At 46.5% G+C, this 21,940-nt stretch overlaps 2 protein-coding genes across 6 annotated transcripts in view; one reads left to right on the top strand and one right to left on the bottom strand.

Moving 5' to 3' along the window:
* LOC120909865 (gastrula zinc finger protein XlCGF26.1-like) overlaps window positions 1-17,469 on the bottom strand; it is a 60,554-nt gene extending 43,085 nt beyond the window's left edge. For 2 of the 5 annotated variants that reach the window (XM_040321619.1, XM_040321622.1), the window contains exons 1-5: window positions 17,340-17,466; window positions 14,204-14,293; window positions 13,108-13,205; window positions 12,876-12,975; window positions 12,291-12,389 (exon numbers count right to left, since the gene is read on the bottom strand). In XM_040321619.1, the coding sequence (XP_040177553.1) occupies window positions 12,291-12,389; window positions 12,876-12,975; window positions 13,108-13,205; window positions 14,204-14,237 (331 nt within the window). In that variant the 5' untranslated portion in view covers window positions 14,238-14,293; window positions 17,340-17,466. Of the gene's footprint in view, window positions 1-470; window positions 1,775-4,162; window positions 4,248-8,115; window positions 8,214-12,092; window positions 12,195-12,290; window positions 12,390-12,875; window positions 12,976-13,107; window positions 13,206-14,203; window positions 14,359-17,339 lie in introns of those variants that run through there. The other 3 variants (XM_040321626.1, XM_040321621.1, XM_040321623.1) reach the window with 3 other exon arrangements.
* Window positions 17,470-21,823: 4,354 nt separating this feature from the next.
* LOC120910476 (zinc finger protein 84-like) overlaps window positions 21,824-21,940 on the top strand; it is a 33,063-nt gene continuing 32,946 nt past the window's right edge. Inside the window, exon 1 of the mRNA XM_040322233.1 lies at window positions 21,824-21,913. The gene's annotated coding sequence lies outside the window, so the exon portion shown is untranslated. The remainder of the gene's footprint in view (window positions 21,914-21,940) is intronic.

Below are 21,940 nucleotides of genomic sequence, written 5' to 3'. Positions count from 1 at the left end.
AGAACGGGGAGAGCCGTGTGTAAACACGGCTTCCCCGTGCTTCACTGTGGCGGCGTATCGATCGAGTGATCCCTTTTATAGGGAGACTCGATCGATGACGTCAGTCCTACAGCCACACCCCCCTACAGTTGTAAACACACACTAGGTGAACCCTAACTCCTACAGCGCCCCTTGTGGTTAACTCCCAAACTGCAATTGTCATTTTCACAATAAACAATGCAATTTAAATGCATTTTTTGCTGTGAAAATTACAATGGTCCCAAAAATGTGTCAAAATTGTCCGAAGTGTCCGCCATAATGTCGCAGTCACGAAAAAAATTGCTGATCGCCGCTTATGCTAACTCGGAATACTAACTGGCACTTTTGCGTGTGCTCTCCAAACTGTCAAATGAGCCAATGGCTGGTGTCATAACGGACCATATGTGCAGCACCATGGCAGTTGCAGATCAAACAGAGGCCAAGATGGCAGCTTCCTTGGCTAAAAAGGATAGGAGGGTTTAGTTCCGCTTTAAGGAATGCCAATCATCACATTTGCTGGTGTTCTCAAACTGTCAATACATGACATGTCTAGTGTCATAACTGATCACATGTGCACTGTGCAGCACCATGGCAACTGCGGATCAGAGGCCAAGATGGCAGCTTCCTTGGCTAAAAAGGATAGGAGGGTTTAGTTCCGCTTTAAGGCATGCTGGGAATGCTAACCATCACAGTTACTTGTGTTCTCAAACTGTCAATACATAAAATGTCTGGTGTCATAACAGATTATATGTGAAGCACCATGGCAGCTGCGGATCAGAGGCCAAGATGGCAGCTTCATAGGCTGACAAGGATAGGAGGGTTTAGTTCCGCTTTAATTAGCATTGTGTGCACCCGATGGCTTGACTAATGGTCAGTTTTAAAGGTCTGTGAGCACCTAGCAAAACTCAGCTGTTGTCTCCCGACGCAGAAACCTTCTGCGCAATGTGTGTACGAATATGCGCTATAAGAGAGTCTTTCAGCGCAAACTGCTGCCCGCATTCTGGACAGAAGAGCCACTGATAACGCAAGTGGACTTTCTCGTGTCTAACCATGTCGGATCTCTGCTTAAAAGCCCTCCCGCACTTGGAACAAGAATACGGACGATCGCCAGTGTGAGTCCTGTAATGCGTCACAAGGTTTGCCCGTTCGGTAAAGCATTTCCCGCACTCCGTGCACGAATACGGTTTCTCCCCTCGGTGAAACTTTTCGTGCCTGGTAAGAGACGACTTCCGCGAAAACCGCTCCCCGCATTCGGAACAGGAATATGGCTTCTCCCCGGTGTGAGTCCTCTGGTGGTTGTTGAGCTTCGTTCTGTCGGAAAAACATTTGCTGCACTGCGAGCACGCGAACGGCCTCTCGGCCGAGTGGCTCTTTTGGTGTCTGACCAGGTTCGACCTTTCGCTGAAACTCTTCCCGCACTCCGAACAGGAAAGCGACTTCTCGCCGGTGTGGCTCCTCTGGTGTATGACCAGCTGCCTTTTCCAAATGAAACTTTTGCCGCATTCCGAACACGACAAAGGGTCCTCCCCCCTGTGAATTCGCTGGTGCGTAAGAAGGTTTTCTTTTCTGATGAAAGTTTTCTTACACTCAGAGCAGGGAAAGCGTTTTGGAGAGGACGAATCCGCGTTGGGGAGGGGCGACTGTGGGTTTGAGGTAATAGGCGTTTCATCTGAGGAGTTGTCTGTGACGTCATCGTCTTCGAAGTCGCCCTCTGGACACATAATGGGCTGTGTTTCGTAACTTCTGTAACGTCCATCTGTAGGAAAGAAGGAATTATATATATATATATTATATATATATATATATATATATATATATATAGTATTTATCGGCGTATACCGCACACTTTTTTGCCCTGAAAATCAGGGCAAAATCATGGGTGTGCGATATACGCCGATACCCGCTTCCCGCGCTGTGTTTGAACCACTGCGCCGACATATACCGAGCGCAGTACACTCGGGCAGGCTCGGCTCCTCTCGCGGCCACGTCCTGTACGTCCTTTACGCGAGAGGAGCCGAGCCTGCCCGACTATACACGAGTGTACTGCACTCGGTATATGTCGGCGCAGTGGTTCAAACACAGCGCGGGAAGCAGGGATCGAGCGGGGATGACACCACGAGGGCCGCGATGGACGACGGGCAGGACGCGATGGACGACGGGCAAGACACCGACGAGGGGCATCCAAACTGTAATTATTATTTTTTTCCCCAGGAATTTTCCTTCAAGTTCGGGGGTGCGCGCTATACGCCGGGGTGCGTTATAGCAAGATAAATACGGTATATAAAAATCTGCATTTTTTTTTACTAGAAAATTATTTAGAACCCCCAAACGTTTTATATATTTTTTCAACCCTTTGCCCTCCAAGAGATTTACCGCCCTTCACGAACAGGACATTTTTTATTATACGGCGCTGCGTTACTTTAACCACTTACGGACCACCGCACGTCGATATACGTTGGCTGTTTGAAGAGGGATATCTCAGTAATGGCAGCAGCTAGCTACTATAACCCAGGTATCATCGTCTTCAGGCGGCGGTCCGGTTTCCGATAATGGTGGTCTCTGCGGCGGATTCACCGTGAGATCAACGTTATCGGCGGCAGGAGAGGGGCCGTGGCTTGGTATGGAGGCCCCCACACATCTCCACACCATAGCAGGGCGGAAGCGAGATCAAAACATCACTTCCGTCCAAAGCTCTTAGGCCTCGTACACACGACCGAACATGTCCGCTGAAACTGGTCCGCGGACCAGTTTCTGGACATGTCCGACAGTGTGTACGGCCTAGTGGACAGGTTTCCTGGCCTAGCGGACAGGTTTCCAGCGGCCAAAGTTTCTTAGCATACTGTCTGTCGGGCATGTCCGATGGTTAGTACGACTCATCGGACATGTCCGCTGGTTATGACGTATAACCAGCGGCCCGAAAACCCGCGCATGTGTCGAATTGATTCGACGCATGCGTGGAAGCATTGAACTTCTGTGTTAGAGAACGTCGGTGTCTTCTACGTCACCGCGTTCTCTGTCCGCTGGGATTTTGGTCTGATGGTGTGTACACACATCAGACCAAAAGCTCCCAGCAGACATGTCCGATGAAAACGTTCCGCGGACCGTTTTCATCGGACATGTTTGGTCGTGTGTACAGGGCCTTAAAGGGCCATTTTTTTTTTTTCAAATAAAAAAATTTATTTATTTTTATTGCATTTTAGTGTAAATATGAGATCTGATGTATTTTTTGACCCCAGATCTCATATTTAAGAGGACCTGTCATGCTTTTTTATATTACAAGGGATGTTTACATCCTAAGGGAAGGCATAGATCCGTGTCCCTGCCTTGCAGGTGTCTCGTCACATTCGGCTCCCCATCACAGATTGCTCCGGAAGTGACGTTCCCTCGCCGCCATCTTGCTACACCCCACACTCCTGCACAGTAATGATAGAGAGAAGGGGCAAGCGGACATCTTGTTACACCCACTGGAGTTTTAGATTTCACAGTTATTTTCAACACAAAACGAAGCTTATGTGCTTAAATACAGTATTTGGAAATCCGAAGGACTGTTTAGATGTTAAATGTGAAAAGCAGAGGTGTTCTGTCACATGAGCAACCATGTGAGGTCAGCAGGTTTGCTGCGGCTTTTAAAATTTAACATCTAAACAGTCCGTCGGATTTCCAAATTCTGTATTTAAGCATATAAGCTTTGTGTTGAAAATAACTGTAAAATCTAAAACTCCGGTGGGTGCAACAAGATGTCCGCTTGCCCTCTTCTCACCCTATCTTTACTGTGCAGGAGTGTGGGGTGTAGCAAGATGGCGGCGACGGAACGTCACTTCCGGAGCAATCGGTGATGGGGAGCAGAATGTGAGGAGACACAGGAACACGGGATCAATGCCTTCCCTACTGACGCCGTTCTGCCTGTGTACTGAACAATCGGCAGGTGCCAGAGGGCCAATGAAAGCTGCAGAGCTGGAGGTGTGCCTCTGTGTAAATCCAGGAAGTAAACAGGCAGCAGCTTCAGCTGCCCACAGTTAAAATGGCTGCAGCCAGACTCAGTGGAGGGAGATTTCTGCAGCATAATAGGCAAGTACAGAATCACAGTATATATAAAATAATATATTTTTTTTTTTACATTGTGGATCGAGTGTTTATTACTCACCTGCACCGATCTCTGGAAGCTCGGTACAGCCCACAAATGTTTCTTCTAGTTCCTCTTTGACTTCGACTTTGACCAAACTTTCCCTCTGAATCACATAAAATGATATAAAGAATTAGAATAAAAGTATGAAAGTTATATTAGTCATTGAAACACATGCACACCCCTTGCAGACTAGAGAAACCTTTCCACTGCCGCTATAGACCTGTCCTATCTAGTCGCCCGCAATATGAAAACACACACGGCTTTCTTTAACCACTTAAAGCGGGGGTTCACCCTATCGACGGGAAAAAAAATAATTTTTTTTCTTTTACCTTTAAATCAGGCATTGTAGCGCGAGCTACAGTATGCCTGTCCCGAATTTTTTCCCCCCATACTCACCTTGTAGTCGTCCATCGAAGATACCGGGGAATGGGCGTGCCTATGGAGACGGAGGATGATTGACGGCCGGCTCTGGCGCGTCACGCTTCTCCGGAAATAGCCGAAATAGGCTTGGTCTTCACGACGCGTGCGCATAGCCTGTGCGCACGCGCCGTGAAGAGCCGAGACCTACTCCGGCTGTCTTCGGGGAGAGTGACGTGCCAGGGCCGGCCGTCAATCATCCTCCCTCTCCATAGGCACGCCCATTCCCCGCGGGAGCCGAAATCTACGATGGACGACTACGAGGTGAGTACGGGGTTAAAAAAATTGGGACAAGCATACTGTAGCTCGCGCTACAATGCCTGTCTCGATGGTAACATCAAGTACGAGAGGGTGAACTACCGCTTTAAGGACCGAGCCTCTTCCTGAGATTTGTTGTTTACAAGTTAAAAACTGTTTTTTTTTTGCTCAAAAATTACTTAAAACCCCCAAACATTGTACATTTTTATTCTAACACCCTAAAGAATAAAATGGCGGTCGCTGCAATACTTTATTTTACATCGTATTTGCGCAGCGGTTTTACAAGCGCACTTTTTTTGAGTTAAAAAAATAAGACAACAGTAAAGTTAGCCCAATTTTTTTTCATATTGTGAAAGATAATGTTACACAGGTTGCATGTTTTGAGTTACAGAAGAGGTCAAGGGCTAGAATTATTGCTCTCGCTCTACACCTCACCGTTTTCATATGCGGGCGCTGCTTACTAGGGGTACAACGGATCCTCATTGATCTGTACGGATCAACACCTTTGGGCCGGCACACACGTGATCCACGGGCCTCCCGATCCTGCATCGCCCATAGAAAAGGCAGCGGTTTCGGCCTAGCTCCCGGAGCGGCGGCCATCTTGGTCCACCCGGCTGCGGCGCAAAAAGCTTTCCTGGCCTGATTTGCCGGGAGTTCGCTCCCCTCCTGGATCAGCCTCCGGAGTGCCTGAGAGCGATCCCGCAGCACATCCGCAGCCTACACCTGCCTTGGGACAGGCCGCGGCGTCGGCTTACCTCCTGGAGCGGCAGCCATCTTGCTCCACCTGGCAGCGGCCTAGGTGAGCTCCCCTGACTGCCCACAGTGCCCAGTGTTCCATCCTCCCCTGGAACGGCCTCCAGCGGCTACCAAAGCCCCTCCACATCCTGCCTCTACTTTGGGGAAGGAATTAGTCCACACACAGCGTGGTCATGGCAAATGAAGGAACGGAGGAGCTTAAACGCCCCGAGTCATTTAAATCCAGTCTTGTCTTTTTTTTTTTGCTGATCCGAAAAAATATCTGATCCATGACTGATCCGAGAAACACGTTTTTTATCCGTTGCACCCCTACTGCTCACGTATGAGTTTGCTTCTGCACGCAAGCTCGACGGGACGGGGTGCGTTAAAATTGTTATTTTATTTTTCTTATTTATTTTAACTTTTTTTTTTTTTTTTTTTTACACTGTTCTTTAAAAAAAAAAAAAAAAAAAACTGTGTCACTTTTATTCCTATTACAAGGAATATAAACATCCCTTGTAATAGAAAAAAATAATGACAGGTCCTCTTAAATATGAGATCTGGGGTCAAAAAGACCTCAGATCTCAAATTTAGACAAAAATGCAAAAAATAAATAAAAAAAATTATAAAAATAAAATAATGGCCCTTTAAGAGCTATGAGCGGAAGTGACTTTGACGTTGTTTCCGCCCTGCTATGGTATGGAGACGGGTGGGGGCCATCTTGCCCGATCTCGTCTCTATACCAAGCCAGGGAGAGGACCCGATCGCCGCCGTCGCTATCAACAGCTCCGGTAAGCGGCGGAGGGCACGGGAGAGTGGCGGGAGTCCCCTCTCCAGCCGTCGAAAAAAGTGATCTTGTGGCGAATCTGCCGCAGAGACCACCACCATTATTGGAAACAGGAACGTCAGCTAAAGAGATGGATACCTCGGTTATGGTAGCTAGCTGCTGCCATAACTGAGATATCCCGCTTCAAACAGCCGACGTATATCGGCGTGCGGCGCTCCAGAAGTGGTTAATATTTAGATCTTAGATGCAACCCATGGTCCCCAGATAATATCTAAAAGCCGAGGCTTCTTCCTGACTATATAAGTGAGTTTAAGACTATACAAGAGAGACATTTTTTTTATGCATCAGAAAGAGGTCTTTTTCTATATCAAAAAAAAAAATCTTCAATTTTTTAATAGATTTTTTTGGATATATTGCTTTTACTATTACATTGATACAAACCAACACATTTCCCAATCACAATAAAATGTGGTACATGTACAGATCTCAACACAATACAACTGGATGTAGAACTAATCTCAGCATTACTGCATAGACGTTAAAGTGTTACTAATCCCACACCAGTAAAATCATTCTGTATATGCAGTAAAGCATGCTTGTTATACTCACTGTGCAACCTAAGGGGGTAATCATGGGCGTAGCATAAGGGGTTGCAGGGGTCACAATCGCAACCCCACCCCTAGCTCCAGGGGGCCCCTGCAGCCTCCCTGTCATATTATCCTATCCTCCACAAAGTCCAGCTCCGATCTGCCCAAGGGCCCCACAGCCACGCTCCAGTACTGGGCTTCCACTTTGCCTTCCACAGTCCACACCCCTCTGTTCTCATTGGCTGGGGACAAGCTGTCAGCCATTTCCCAAATGGAGAGGAGCACAGGGTGAGAACAGCCCGGTCAACTTTTGCATCAGGGCCAACAAGCTTCAAGCTACGCCTCTGGGGTTAATTCTCTGCATTGTGTAAAGAGGCTGTTTGATCCTGTCTCCTCTGATCCTCCTTCATTTACTGTCCCCAACAGGGGGGGCTGGCAGCCTTAGGCCTGGGGGGCAGGTTCAGTCAATTGGCCTATTGAACCGCTGAATCAGCTCATTATCCATGGCCCATCTGTTTTTTTAATGCAGCCTTACCAGTGCAGTCAACTCCAGTGCCCATCAATGCAGCCTGATAACTGGGGCAGGTTACATGGGGTGTATGTGGGGGGATGGGGGGGGGGGTCAGCTATGGGTGTCAGGGTCTCTCACCACAGTCATCTCAGCAGGTCCTTGCACGCCACGGCCTCCTGGGGGGGTAATGCTCCTATGCTCCTGGTCCTGGGGTCAAGTTGCAGCCAGCACCCAGCCCTGCGTCCCGACTCCCTGGCAAACCCCGCTTCTAAGAATCCGGTCTCCGGGAGTTGTAGTTTCCTCTGCGCTGCTCTGTTTTCCACCCACCGGGAGCTTGAGCTTGGACTACAACTCCCGGGAATGCAACAGCTAGTGGTCAGCCGCCGTGGCCATGCCCCCAGCCCAACTTCCTAGACCAGAATAAAAAAGAAAATGGTAGTGGGCAACTGCTGCCGGCCATAAGTCAGGGCAGCCTGGGAGGCAATTGCCACCCTGCCCCCTGGCCCAGCCCTCCCCTGGTCCCCAATCCATTCGCTGATAGTACAGAGCCCTAGGAGGCACTGTGCACATGCTCAGTTTGCTAGAAAGTTTTTTCTTTGGTTGGGATTACAAGCCCGCCTTACGGTATATAACAATAGCGACTCGACTGTTTTATTTTATGGCTTTTTCTATCTACCTGATTATCTTTAGGGGTCCTGTGATGTTCCTGTGGGGAATCCCAAGAATAAAGGGGGCCAGGGCATCTCTCTTGTGTATTTCCATTGCTATAGACACCTGTAAGAAATAGACAGATCGTCTCATTAAAATGAATCACATCTATAGGACTCCTAATAAGAAAACATCCAACCGTCGCACACCAGCTCAGCCCGAGTGTGAAATGGTAAACAGCTTCAGCCAGACTCCAGCCAGGCCACACACCCCAATGCGTTTCGTCCCACCACGACACACCCCAATGCGTTTCGTCCCACCACAGGTGGGTGCACTGCAAACTGTGAACCGTTCTGGGGTGTCATTAACATTGTACCGACACACGCAGCGGTTCGCAGAGGGCAGTGTGAACTGCCTGCGGGAGAGAAGCGATGCGGGAACCGGCGCTGGAATCACGCTGGTCTGAACCTAGGCTCAAAGCGTCACCTATGGGGATTTTTGGGCACCATTGTTTTTGGCTATATTTTACAAAAAATTGGTATTATATGGTGTAGTTTTGCACTAAAATAAATTTTATTATATTTTTTGCTGAAAATTTGCGTTTAACCACTTAAGCCCTGGACCATTATGCAGGTAAAGGACCTGGCCCCTTTGTGCGATTCGGCACTGCGTCGCTTTAACTGACAATTGCGCGGTCGTGCGACGTGGCTCCCAAACAAAATTGGCATCCTTTTTTTCCCCCACAAATAGATCTTTCTTTTGGTGGTATTTGATCACCTCTGCGTTTTTTATTTTCTTGCGCTATAAACAAAAACAGAGCGACAATTTTGAAAAAAATGCAATATTTTTTACTTTTTGCTATAATAAATATCCCCCAAAAATATATATAAAAAAAAAAACATTTTTTGTCCTCAGTTTAGGCCGATACGTATTTTTGGTAAAAAAAAAAAAAAAAGCGTTTATTGATTGGTTTGCGCAAAAGTTATTGCGTCTACAAAATAGGGGATAGTTTTATGGCATTTTTATTAATTTTTTTTTTTTTTACTAGTAATGGCTGCAATCAGCGATTTTATGGCGGACACTTTTGACACCATTTTGGGACCATTGTCATTTTTACAGCGATCAGTGCTATAAAAATGCACTGATTACTGTGAAAATTACACTGGCAGTGAAGGGGTTAACCTGTAGGGGGCGCTGTAACAGTTAAGTGTGTCCTAGTGTGTGATTCTTACTGTAGGGGGGCGTGTGACATCACTGATCGTCGTTCCCTATGACAGGGAACAGACGATAAGTGACAGGCTCGATAGGAAGCACGGAGAGAAGTTTGTTTACACTTACCTCTCCCCGTTCTTCAGTTCTGTGACCCGATCACAGGACACAGGCGGCGATCGGGTCCACGTGTCCCGCGGGCACGGTCACGGAGCTCAGGACCGGGTCGCGAGCGTGACGTGCACGCGACCCACGGCCAGGCACTTAAAGGGTAACGTACCTTTACATGATTGTGCCCAGCCGTGCCATTCTGCCGACGTATATCGGCGTGAGGTGGTCCTTAAGGGGTTAATAAAAAGTTGCGCAAATATCATGTAAATCACAAATTTGCAACCATCAGCTTTTTATTTTACGGGGCCTCTGCTTTCAGAAAATATATAATGTTCTTTAAACAATTTTATTGCCAAAAATGTAATTCTTTACATGTATGCGAAAAAAAAAAGTAAATAGATACCTAAAATGTCACGCTTGTGGAACGGCGCCAAACTATGGTATTTAAAAATCTCCATAGGTGATGCTTTGTAAGCCTTTACAGGTTACCAGTTCCACAGGAGGCCTGGCGCTAGAATTATTGCTCTCGCTATAACAATCAAGGCAACACCTCCCGTTTACTGATGCGTGCGCGACCTACGTATGCGTTTACCTCTGCTGAGCAAAAAGATAACCAACATGTCACACTTTAGAATTGCGCACGCTCGTGGATAGGTGACGCTTTAATTTTTTTTTCACAGGTTACCAGTTTAGAGGTACAGAGGTCTAGTGCTAGAATTATTGCTCTTGCTATAAGGTTTGCAGCGATACCTCACATGTGTGGTGGGAACACTGTTTACATATGCGCACGTGACCTACATTTTTTTTTAGCACTTTTATACCTATTACAATAAATGTAAACATCCCTTGTGATAGAAATAAAGTATGACAGGTCCTCTTTATGGAGATTTCTTGGAGTCTATTATGCCTCGGACACACGACCGTTTTTTCCCGACAGGAAAACTGCTATGAGAGCTTTTCGTCAGGAATCCCGGTCGTGTGTATGCTCCGTCGCAGTTTTTCCGACGACAAAAAAAAAAAAAAAAAGAGAGCAGGATCTCTTTTTTCCCGCCAGAAAAAAATCCTGGTGGGAAAACCGTTCGTCTTGTATGCTTTTCCGAGGGGGAAAAAAACACGCAGGCTCGGAAATAATTTGACGCATGCTCAGAAGCATTGAACTTCATTTTCTTGGCTCGTCGTAGTCTTTTACGTCACCGCGTTCTTGGCAGTCAAAAGTTCACGGGACTTTTGTGTGACCGTGTGTGTATGCAAGGCAGGCTTGAGAGCAATTCCGTTTTTTTTATCAGATGGGAAAACCGGTCGTGTGTACGGGGCATAAGACTCCAGATCTCGCCTCTACCCGTGAAAGCATGAGAACAAAAAATAAATAAAAAATTGATCTCATGCTTTCCATAAAATAAAAAAAAGTGGTCTGGATTCAGATAGAATGTTCTATCTATGTGGCGTATATCAGATACGTTACGCCGCCGTAAATTTGGGCGCAAGTTCCGTATTCAGATAGAACTTGCGCCCTAAGTTACGGAGGCGTAACGTATGTGGTCCGGCGTAAGCCCGCCTAATTCAAATGGGAATATTGTGGGCGTGTTTTATTTAAATTTCACTTGACCCCGCATATTTTACGTTTTTTGTGAACGGCGCATGCGCCGTTCGTGAAAGAATCCCAGTGCGCATGCTCGAAATTACGCCGCAAAGCCTCATTGGTTTCGACATGAACGCAACTTACGCAAAGCCCTATTCGCGAACGACTTATGCAAACGACGTAAAATTTTCAAAACTCGGCGCGGGAACGACGTCCATACTTACCATTAGCTACGCCTCATATAGCAGGGGTAACTTTACACCGGAAAAAGCCTAACGTAAACGACGTAAAAAAAATGCGCCGGCGGGACGTACGTTTCTGAATCGGCATAAATACCCAATTAGCATATTCCTCGCGGAACAATACGGAAGCGCCACCTAGCGGCCAGCGTAAATATGCAGCCTAAGATACGACGGTGTAAGACACTTACGCCGGTCGGATCTTAGGGAAATCTATGCGTAACTGATTCTCTAAATCAGGCGCATAGATACGGCGGCCCGCACTCAGAGATACGACGGCGTATCTGGAGATATGCCGTCGTATCTCCTATCTGAATCCGGCCCAAAGTGTTTACATCTGCCCTAACAGAAGTGACGAAAAATGCTCATCCTAGACCTAGACTATAGAGATTATCTGAGATGATCCAGTCTACAAACACCTCTATTGTAAGCCAGCGCAACCACCATATCAGCTCCCAGTCTCCTCCCCGGGATGGGAGAGCTTGGAGAGGCACCGGAGGGTGGCGAGATTGGGGGGCCTTCCAGCGCCTGTAAAAGCATTCCAGCAGCTAATTAGCCACTAGCATTGCTTTTACTTTGTACAGCATCGCTGGCCATAACCCCGGCATAACCACTTGAAGTCAATCATGTACATGATTTGGCGGCTAGTGGGTATACTGTATAAATGAGATGCTGGCTCACCCACTACTGAGCACCCATATTGCCAAGGTCAGTTTCATGGAGATCACTGGCTCTGGTTTGCTTTCATCGGACGAAGAAATTCAAAGGGCTCTTTTGTCAGACTAGTCAGGTTTCAGTAAAAAAAATATATAGCATGTGGTTACTATGGGAGACTGCAATTACATCTGTTGCATCTTTATTACTCACCTGCGCTAATCTCCATAGGATTTTCCTCCTCTTTAATCCTCACACGTCCATCTTTCTTCTCAACTTTGAAGTTTCTCTGAATCTCTCTGGTGTCTCCGGGGGCTGTGAATAAAGATTATCTCTGAAGAATTCTGTGCAACTTAGTACAGTAATTAAAAAAGGAGAATCTGAAATTTGGATTTAGTGTTTATTCCTCACCTGTGCTGATCTCAACAGGAACTTCCTCCACTTTAATCCTCACACGTTCTTCTTCCTCCTCCTCCTCCGCTTTGACGTCTCTCGGAGTGTCTCCGGGATCTGTGGATAAAGATGAAAGTGAAGCCCCCTGTACTGAGATGTATGAGAGACCCCAGAGAGTGTGTGTGTGTGTGTGTGTGTGTGTGGGGGGGGGGGGGGAGGTGGGGGGGCGACTGGTCACGTTTCTTGGCTGGTAACACACAATGACATGATGTGAGGAGGAGAGCCGGAGTCTAATAGAGGCTGATGGCTCCTGACTCCCCCACTGGGCACATACTGTCTCCCCATTACTGTCTACTGACAGAGGAGGAGGGAGAAGAAGAGATTGTTGTAGAACAAGGAGAATCTGGGACTCTTCTCTGGATTGAGATTGCATTCACACCTGAGGGACGCAACGCGTTTGGCACCAAAGGTAGCTTTTTGTTTTTGGCACTGAGTCAAGTGCGTTTTTGCAGGTTTGGGGTGCCTTTAAAAAATAAGAGATTGTTGTAGTGACTGAACAAGGAGAATCTGGGACTCTTCTCTGGCTTTATGTTTATTCCTCACCTGTGCTGATCTCTGGAGGGATCTCCTCCTCCATATGCAACTCATTGGCCTTCACATATGGCTCTTCATCTTCAATTTTAACAACGATCAGACCCTGAACCTAAGTAAGATAGACAATACATAATAACTCATTTTATCAATAGATCAATTTACATGATCAGCAAAGCTTTACTAGTCTATCTGCCCTAAATCTGGCCAAAAAACTGTCTCTACGATCTTCAGTTTTGCTTACCTGATCCTCCTGAGGGATCTCCTGATGTTCCTGTGTGGAGTCCCGGGAATACAGAGGATGGGGACATCTCTCTGGTGGGTTCCCATTACTGGATCCATCTGTAGGAAACACACACTGACTGAATACATTGGCCCGGATTCACAAAGCACTTGCGCCAACGTATCTTGAGATACGCCGCGCAAGTGCAAATATGCGCCGTGGTATCTATGCGCCGGACACAGAAACTAAGATACGCCTGAAAATAGGCTTCATCCGACGTAACTTGCCTACGCCGGCGTAGAGTGGGCGCATATTTACGCTGCACGTATTTGGCGCTCCCATTGATTTTCTACTCACATGTGCAAATGAGGGAGATACGCCGATTCACGAACGTCCGTCCGTCCGACGCAGTGCGCGTAAAGTCATACGTCCGCCGTAAAGTTATGCCCCATAAAGGAGGTGTAACTCAGCAGCATCCATGCAAAGGGCTGCAACAGGGAACACAAGCCGGCGTATTTTACGTAGGACATGAATATGACTAGGCAAAGGTTACGTAGGTAGTGATCCGACGTATCTTAGGCAGTTGTTCCAACGTGATTGTGAGCATGCGCAATGAGATGCGCCCACGGGACGGCGCATGCGCAGTTGGCGATACGTATCTGTCTGGAGCTCGGCCCATCGTTTGCATGGAGTCACGCCTCATTAGCATGGCTCACGCCCACTTCCACTTACACCGACTTACGCCTGAGAAACCCAGCGCAGATTTGGGAGGAAGCGCTTTGTGAATTCAGTGCTTGCCTCTCTGCGCTGCGTCGGCGTAGCGTAAAGGAGATACGCTACCGCGGCATAAATATGCGCCAGTGTCTGTGAATCCAGGCCATTGTTTCTTTGTCTTTATATCAGAGGATGTGTGTATCTAGGGCAGTAATGGCGAACTTTGGCACCCCGGATGTTCTGGAACTACATTTCCCATGATGCTCACCTATACTGTAGAGTACATGAGCATCATGGGAAATGTAGTTCCAAAATATCTGGGGTGCCAAGGTTCACCATCACTGATCTAGGGGGATCCTCAATACTCTTCTCTCCGATATAAGAAATGAAAATCTCCTCTTACCCGGTGATGTGAGGGGCGGCCGCTTCTCCATCATGACGTCCTTGTAGAGATCCTTGTGTCCTTCGAATTACTGCGAACTAGTTTATATGCCTGAGCATTTACACAGAAATACGTTGCTTTAGAATAAAATTAGATAAAGCCGCAAACAAAAATATCAAAACTATTAAAAAACACACAACTTTAAAAACGGGTTGTAAACCCTCATTTAATGCATTGAAGGGGTTGTAAAGGTAAAAAAAAATTCCTTAAATAGCTTCCTTTCCCTTAGTGCAGTCCTCCTTCACTTACCTCATCTTTCCATTTTGCTTTTAAATGTCCTTATTTCTTCTGAGAAATCCTCACTTCCTGTTCTTCTGTCTGTAACTCCACACCGTAATGCAAGGCTTTCTCCCTGGTGAGGAGAAAGCCTCTTGAGGGGGAGGGGCGAGCAGGCAAGTCAGGACGCTCTCTACTTTGCAGATAGAGAAAGGAGCTGTGTGTTAGTGGGCATCCTGACACTCCTGCTTGCACCCTCAAGAGGTTTCTCCACACCAGGGAGAAAGCCTTGCATTACTGTGTGGAGTTACAGACAGAAGAACAGGAAGTGAGGATTTCTCAGAAGAAATAAGGACATTTAAAAACAAAATGGAAGGATGAGGTAAGTGAAGGAGGACTGCACTGAGGTAAAGGAAGCTATTTAGGGAAAAAATTTTTTACCTTTACAACCCCTTTAAGGTGAAAAACCTTCTGTAGTGCTGCAGCCCCCTGTTTTACTTACCTGAACGCTGTCATCCTCAGGCCGGGAACTAGCACACCAGCACACATTAGCTCTAGCTGGTGTCTCATGTCTACAAATACTGCAGCTGCTGACTTTTAAAAAAATTGACACTTACCTGTCCAGGTCCCCCGCAACGTCGGCAGCCGAAGCCGAGTGGTAGCTCGGCTCTCGGCTTCCCCCGCCGCCATTCTTGGTGAGGGAATCGGGAAGTGAAGCGCTGCAGCTCCCGTGGGAGTCTATACCAGGAAGTGATGCAAATACCCCTTTTATCTGCACCCCCTCCCCCCTAAAAGGTGTCAAATGTGACACCAGTGGGGGGGGGGGTTCCCAAAAGCGGAGGTTCACTTTTAGGTGAACCTCTGCTTTAACCTTTTTCTGACACTTGCTGGTTTCAAGTTAAAAATCATATTTTTTTTCTAGAAAATTACTTAGAACCCCCAAACATTATATATATATATATATATATATATATATATATATATATATATATATATATATATATATATATATATATATATATTTTAGCAGAGACCATAGAGAATAAAATGATGGTTGTTGCAATAATTTATGTCACACTGTATTTGCGTAGCGGTCTTTCAAATGCAAATTTTGGGGGGAAAAAGTACACTTTAATTAATAAAAATAAATAAAAAATAAATGAAACAGTAAAGTTAGCCCTTTTTTTGCATAATGTGAAAAATGATGTTACGCCGTGAGAAACGTGGTCTTTATTCCAAGAAAAAAAAATAGTGATTCTCATTTTTCCCAGAATCGTGCAGCTCTATACGGTAGGCATGACAAAGAGTTGGCCAGACAGTAAGTGTGACGGCCAGTCGGCCATACAGTAAGGCATACAGTAGGCATGACAGACGGTTGGCCATACAGTAGGCATAACAACTTGTTGGCCATACGGTAGGCGCGGCGGCCGGTTGACCATACGGTAGGCGCGGCGGCCGGTTGACCATACGGTAGGCGCGGCGGCCGGTTGACCATACGGTAGGCGCGACGGCCGGTTGACCATACGGTAGGCGCGACGGCCGGTTGACCATACGGTAGGCGCGACGGCCGGTTGACCATACGGTAGGCGCGACGGCCGGTTGACCATACGGTAGGCGCGACGGCCGGTTGACCATACGGTAGGCGTGACGGCCGGTTGACCATACGGTAGGCGTGACGGCCGGTTGACCATACGGTAGGCGTGACGGCCGGTTGACCATACGGTAGGTGTGACGGCCAGTTGGCCATACAGTAACCATGACAAATGGTTGACCATACGGTAGGCGTGACAAATGGTTGACCATACGGTAGGCGTGACAAATGGTTGACCATACGGTAGGCGTGACAAATGGTTGACCATACGGTAGGCGTGACAAATGGTTGACCATACGGTAGGCGTGACAAATGGTTGACCATACGGTAGGCGTGACAAATGGTTGACCATACGGTAGGCGTGACAAATGGTTGACCATACGGTAGGCGTGACAAATGGTTGACCATACGGTAGGCGTGACAAAGGGTTGACCATACGGTTGGCGTGACAAACGGTTGACCATACGGTAGGCGTGACAAACGGTTGACCATACGGTAGGCGTGACAAACGGTTGACCATACGGTAGGCGTGACAAACGGTTGACCATACGGTAGGCGTGACAAATGGTTGACCATACGGTAGGCGTGACAAATGGTTGACCATACGGTAGGCGTGACAAATGGTTGACCATACGGTAGGCGTGACAAATGGTTGACCATACGGTAGGCGTGACAAATGGTTGACCATACGGTAGGGGTGACAAATGGTTGACCATACGGTAGGGGTGACAAACGGTTGACCATACGGTAGGGGTGACAAACGGTTGACCATACGGTAGGGGTGACAAACGGTTGACCATACGGTAGGGGTGACAAACGGTTGACCATACGGTAGGCGTGACAGCCAGTTGACCATACGGTAGGCGTGACAAATGGTTGATCATACGGAAGGCGTAAAGGACGCCAGTGAACCCAATGGATACACAATCTCTTTGAAAAGTACATACCATCCCAGAGATACTCTCTGTACACCCCGGACGTTCCCGACTTATACAAATCATGCCACCATAAGAGACCGATTTTCGAATCGCCACGCAGCATATATTTTGAATGACCTTTTACCTCCCAACTCACAGAGTCATAAGCGATTGTATTTGTTACTGGGTATACTTCTTAAAGGAGCAGATTGTGGTATTGCAGAGATTACAGCCCCAGCAAAGCTCCCCATCTAATGTTCTACACATCAGAGGAAGATGAGGATTTGCTGAGATGACATGACCCCCCTCCATTAACCCCACAGAGTGCTGGCACCCCCTTCTCTCATAATACGAATATTATTATTGGTATTACCTCCTCCTCACTGCTCAGACAACCTCAAGCCTGCCAGCTTCAACAGCTGCCGGAAAGAGAAAAAAAATTCTCCTATTTCCTAATTTCTTCATTTGAGCTACACAAAAATGGCCGCCAAGCTTCTCAGTCCCCGCCCGGTGGTTCGTTCTGCGCACGCGTGTCACCACAGCAACCAGACAACAGCTGTGCTATTCTGACAGATCGCCCGCCCGTGTTCTGCGGGAACATCATCGTTGTACTTTCATCGACCGCTAGAGGGCAGACTAATACAGAATATTTTTTTCATTCAAGCGCAGCAGCGGCCATTTTCTTGTAGTCCAAATACTGTATTGTTAAAGTCGATACTAATTCAAAAATTGAAATCAATATATCGTCTATTATATAAAATTAATTATTAGTTGAAAGTTGTTTATTTATATTAAGAGATAAGAGAGTGCTGACCTGAAGGCAGAAGCCATTTTGTTGTAGACCAGAGGGAAAGGAGAGCAGGTCTGGTGGTGTGTGTGGCTGTGTGCTTAGTGAGGAGGGGGTAATGATGTCTCTTTATTATCAGAGAAGAAAGGTAACATTTCCCAAGTTGTGGGGACCCCTACTATTAAAATAATTTTCGTAACGTTGGTTGTCAGCATCCAAGGTAAGACAAGTAATTTGCGCCCCCAACCCACAGACATTTAGTGCTACCAGAGTCCTTTTATTGGCAACTATAATCACAGGGGCTCAGATTCAGATAGCTAATACGCCGCGTAAGTGCTACGAAGCGCCGGCGTATCTTCTTTCTGTATTCAGAAAGCTAGATACGCCAGAATTTCCCTAAGATCCGACCGGCGTAAGTGTCTTACACCGCCGTATCTTAGGCTGCATATTTACGTTGGCCGCTAGGTGGCGCTTCCGTATATTTACGCAATGAATGTGCTAATTAGGTAGATACGCCGATTCAGAAACGTCCGTCCGCCCGGCGCATTTTTTTTTACGTCAGGCGTTTTCCGGCGTAAAGTTACCCCTGCTATATGAGGGGTATCCTATGTTAAGTATGGACGTCGTTCCCGCGTCGAGTTTTGAAAATTTTACGCCGTTTGCGTAAGTCGTTCGCGAATAGGGCTGAACGTAAGTTACGTTCACGTCTAAAGAAATGACGACTTGCGGCGTAATTTCGAGCATGCGCACTGGGATTCTTTCACAAACGGCGCATGCGCCGTTCGTAAAATACGCGGGGTCACCATTCATTTAAATAAAACACGCCCGCATCATCCCCATTTGAATTAGGCGGGCCTACGCCGGACCACAGACGTTACGCCGCCGTAACTAAGGGAGCAAGTTCTTTCTGAATGCGGAACTTGCGCCCTAATTTACGGCGGCGTAACGTATCTGAGATACGTTACGCCACGCGGATAGATACACCAATGTATCTGAATCCGGCCCAGGGAGTGTCATTGCGTCTCTGTCTTCACTGTGTCTCCGACTTTGTGGTGTTTCGTAGCAGTGACACCTATGCCGAAATCAGGAGATGGGGTCTCCTCCAGTCCCTCCCACTTCCCATTCCTTACCAGTCAGCTGACCGCTATGTCCCTTTAAATGTGCCGCTCAGCGGGCAAGCGCACGCCCACGTCGTGCCTCGTGAGTGTCCTTGAATTCGATGTTCCCGGGCAGCCCGCGATTGCGATCGGCAAAGGCAGAACAGGGGGATGCCTTTGTACACAAGGCATTCCCCTGTTCTGCCTAGTGACATGTCACTAATCTTCTGTTCCCTGTGATCGGGAGCAGCGATCAGTGACGTGTCACTGGTAGCTCCTCCCCCTAACAGTTAGAATCACTCCCTAGGACACACGTAACCCCTTTCAGCGCCAACGAGTGGTAACCTCTTCACTGCCAGTGTCATTTTCTCAGTAAGCAGTGCATTTTTATAGCACTGATCGCTGTAAAAATGACAATGGTCCCAAAAAACTGCCATTCAGGGACACTCCCCCCTCCCCTTTCCAAAAATCAGCTTGCGCTGCAACGAATCACAGCACGGCCGTGGGGGGGGGGGGCAGGTGCGTGCTCTACCCACAAGCACTGATCACGCCCCCAAAACAGGCGCCACATCGCCATTTTACTCACTGTCAGTACTTGCCCTGGCCGGCTGAAGCCAGTTTTACCTAGTTCCAATGCTGGCTCAGTGATTAAGACACAAGAGGCGGGATTTATGATTTCTCCAATCACAAGCAGGGGGCGGGGATTGTGCCTCTCCCGACATTCCCAGCAAGGACAAGTACTATCAATGAGTAAAGTGGCGACGTGGCAGCATTTTTTTGATGGCATGAGATTGCCCCGGGAGGAGGGGGGTGGCTGTGTCGGTTTCATTCCGGGACACTATATTTTCATGGAATGAAGGTGCCGGGACAGACCTGCAAAATGCGGGACTGTCCCAGGTAATCCGGGACATGTTTACAATCCTTGTTTTTTTTTTAAAAACACAATTTAACCACTTAAGGACCGCCTCCTGCACATTTACGAAGGCAGAATGGCACGGCTGGGCACAAGCACGTACAGGTACGTCCTGTGCTAGTACCCAGCCGTGGGTCGCGGGCGCGCGCCCGTGACCTGGTCCGAAGCTCCGGGACCCGATCGCCGCTAGAGTCCTGCAATCGGTCCCCGGAGCTGAAGAATGGGGAGAGCCGTATGTAAACACGGCTTCCCCGTTCTTCACTGTGGCGGCCTCATCGATCGCGTGTTCCCTTTTATAGGGATACACAATCGATGATGTCACACATACAGCCACACCCCCTACAGTTGTAAACACAAATGAGGTCACACATAACCCCATCAGCGCCCCCCTGTGGTTAACTCCCAAACTGCAATTGGCATTTTCACAGTAAACAATGCAATTTAAATGCATTTTTTTGCTGTGAAAATGACAATGGTCCCAAAAATGTGTCAAAATTGTCCGAAGTGTCCGCCATAATGTCGCAGTCACGAAAAAAATCGCTGATCGCCGCCATTAGTAGTAAAAAAAAAAAAAATTATAAAAATGCAATAAAACTATCCCCTATTTTGTAAACGCTATAAATTTTGCGCAAACCAACCGATAAACGCTTATTGCATTTTTTTTTTTACCAAAAATAGGTAGAAGAATACGTATCGGCCTAAACTGAGGAAAAACAATGTTTTTATATATGTTTTTGGGGGATATTTATTATAGCAAAAAGTAAAAAATATTGAATTTTTTTCAAAATTTTGGCTCTATTTTCGTTTATAGCGCAAAAAATAAAAAAACGCAGAGGTGATCAAATACCTCCAAAAGAAAGCTCTATTTGTGGGAAAAAAAAGGACGTCAATTTTGTTTGGGAGCCACGTCGCACGACCGCGCAATTGTCTGTTAAAGCGATGCAGTGTCGAATCGCAAAACCTGGCCGGGTCCTTTAGCTGCATATTGGTCTGGGTCTTAAGTGGTTAATAGTGTACAAATAAATAAAATAAATACGATTTTTTTTTTTAAGCGCCCCCGTCCCTGCGAGCTCACGCAGCAAAGAAAATGCATACGGAAGTCGCGCAAACGATGTTCAAATCACACATGTGAGGTATCGCCGCGATCGTCAGAGCGAGAGCAATAATTCCAGCCCTAGACCTCCTCTGTAACTCTAACCTGGTAACCGTAAAAAAATAAATAAAATTAAAGCGTTGCCTATGGAGATTTATAGGTACTGTAGTTTGTCCCCATTCCACGGGTGCGTGCAATTATAAAGCGTGACATGTTAGGTATCTATTTACTCAGCGTAACATCATCTTTCACATTATACAAATAAATTGGGATAACTTTATTTTTAAATTTTTTTTTTTATTCATGAAAGTAAATTTTTTCCAAAAAGTTGTGTTTAAAACACTGCTGCACAAATACCGTGTAACATAAAATATTGCAACAATCGCCATTTTATTCTCTAGATTCTCTGCTAAAAAAAAAAATATATATATATATATATATATATATATATATATATATATATATATATATATATATATATATATATATATATATATAAATGTTTGGGGGTTCTAAGTAATTTTCTAGCAAAAAAATACAGATTTTTACACCAAATGTTAGAAATAGGTTTAGTCATGAAAGGGTTACAATTCTGTGTTTCAATAAATATATAGGTTTGGGGATCTTTAGAAATCAGTAAATAATGAACATTTCAGCATGTGTGTGAAAAACTGTCCAGAAATTAAAGGGTGTACACTCTATTCCTGCTAACTGAGCAACCACTAGAGGTCGATCTTCTTCCAGGAAGTGTCCTCAGAGCAGGACGGATGGCGGACATTTTCTTGTAGCTCACTTTGTTAGCTTTTGTACGCTGTATTTAGAGAACTAGGGAGAGATTTTTGTGAGAGGGGGCTGTAGGCTTTTTTTTTCTAGGAAAAATTAATGGTCCCATTCATACATTCATAAAAATGCATATAATTAGTCGTATTTCAGTAGCTGTCCTCAGCGCAAGAGGCAGCCATTTTGTTGTAGTTCACAAGAGGAAGGAGGAGGGATGGTTGTAGTTCAATAAGCAACTTCCTGATGAGAAGCTGGAGAGTGTGTTCCCAGTGAGGAGGTAATGATAATAATAATATTGTTAATA

Source organism: Rana temporaria, chromosome 8 (genome assembly GCF_905171775.1).
Source record: "Rana temporaria chromosome 8, aRanTem1.1, whole genome shotgun sequence".
NCBI lineage: Eukaryota > Metazoa > Chordata > Amphibia > Anura > Ranidae > Rana > Rana temporaria.
This window is presented reverse-complemented; position numbering and strand designations above follow the sequence as displayed.